This window comes from Cynoglossus semilaevis, unplaced genomic scaffold, assembly GCF_000523025.1.
Source record: "Cynoglossus semilaevis isolate Cse_v1.0 unplaced genomic scaffold, Cse_v1.0 C18838891, whole genome shotgun sequence".
Classification (NCBI taxonomy): Eukaryota; Metazoa; Chordata; class Actinopteri; order Pleuronectiformes; family Cynoglossidae; genus Cynoglossus; species Cynoglossus semilaevis.
Genome location: NW_007593027.1, coordinates 1 through 520, shown reverse-complemented (window position 1 = coordinate 520; position 520 = coordinate 1). Strand labels below are relative to the sequence as shown.

Genomic DNA, 520 nt, shown 5'->3' with positions numbered 1-520 from the left:
CTCTCTCTCTCTGTCTCTCTCTCTCCTGCTCTGTATTTGGCTAGCCGGGTGTCGGTGATTAGAGGCAGCATCGCTTTACAAGACGGCTCTCCGCTGGTCGGCGTCAACATCACCTTCCCTCAGCATCCAGAGTACGGTTACACCATCAGTAGGCAGGACGGAAGGTACGGGGACAAAGACGCAGCTTGTCAACTTGTCTCGTCTCAAGTGGCTCTTATTGACTTCTGTTTTGTTTCTTATTTCCAGCTTCGACTTGGTGACTCTGGGCGCCATGTCCTTGACGTTGATGTTCCAACGACCGCCTTTTCTTCCACAAACACGCACCATCTGGACACCCTACAACAACTTTCTCGTCATGGACCACGTGATCATGTCCAGGGAAGAAACTCAACCTCCAAAATGTGACGTCAGGAGCGTTTTGAGTCCCTATCCTCTCGTCCTGCCCTACCCGCTTCCCAGATACATGGGAGCGTGTCCAGAGAAGGGACCGGCCGTCCCAGAGCTGCAGGTATGTTTCACA

The 520-nt window shown here is 52.9% G+C and overlaps 1 protein-coding gene across 1 annotated transcript; it reads left to right on the top strand.

Moving 5' to 3' along the window:
- Positions 1-9: 9 nt before the first annotated feature.
- On the top strand, positions 10-508 carry LOC107988245 (teneurin-1-like; the record flags this gene model as incomplete). The annotated part of the gene is made up of 2 exons (XM_017031134.2): positions 10-164; positions 247-508. A coding segment is annotated over exon 2 (237 nt), but the record flags the coding sequence as incomplete, so codon positions are not given.
- Positions 509-520: the final 12 nt, after the last annotated feature.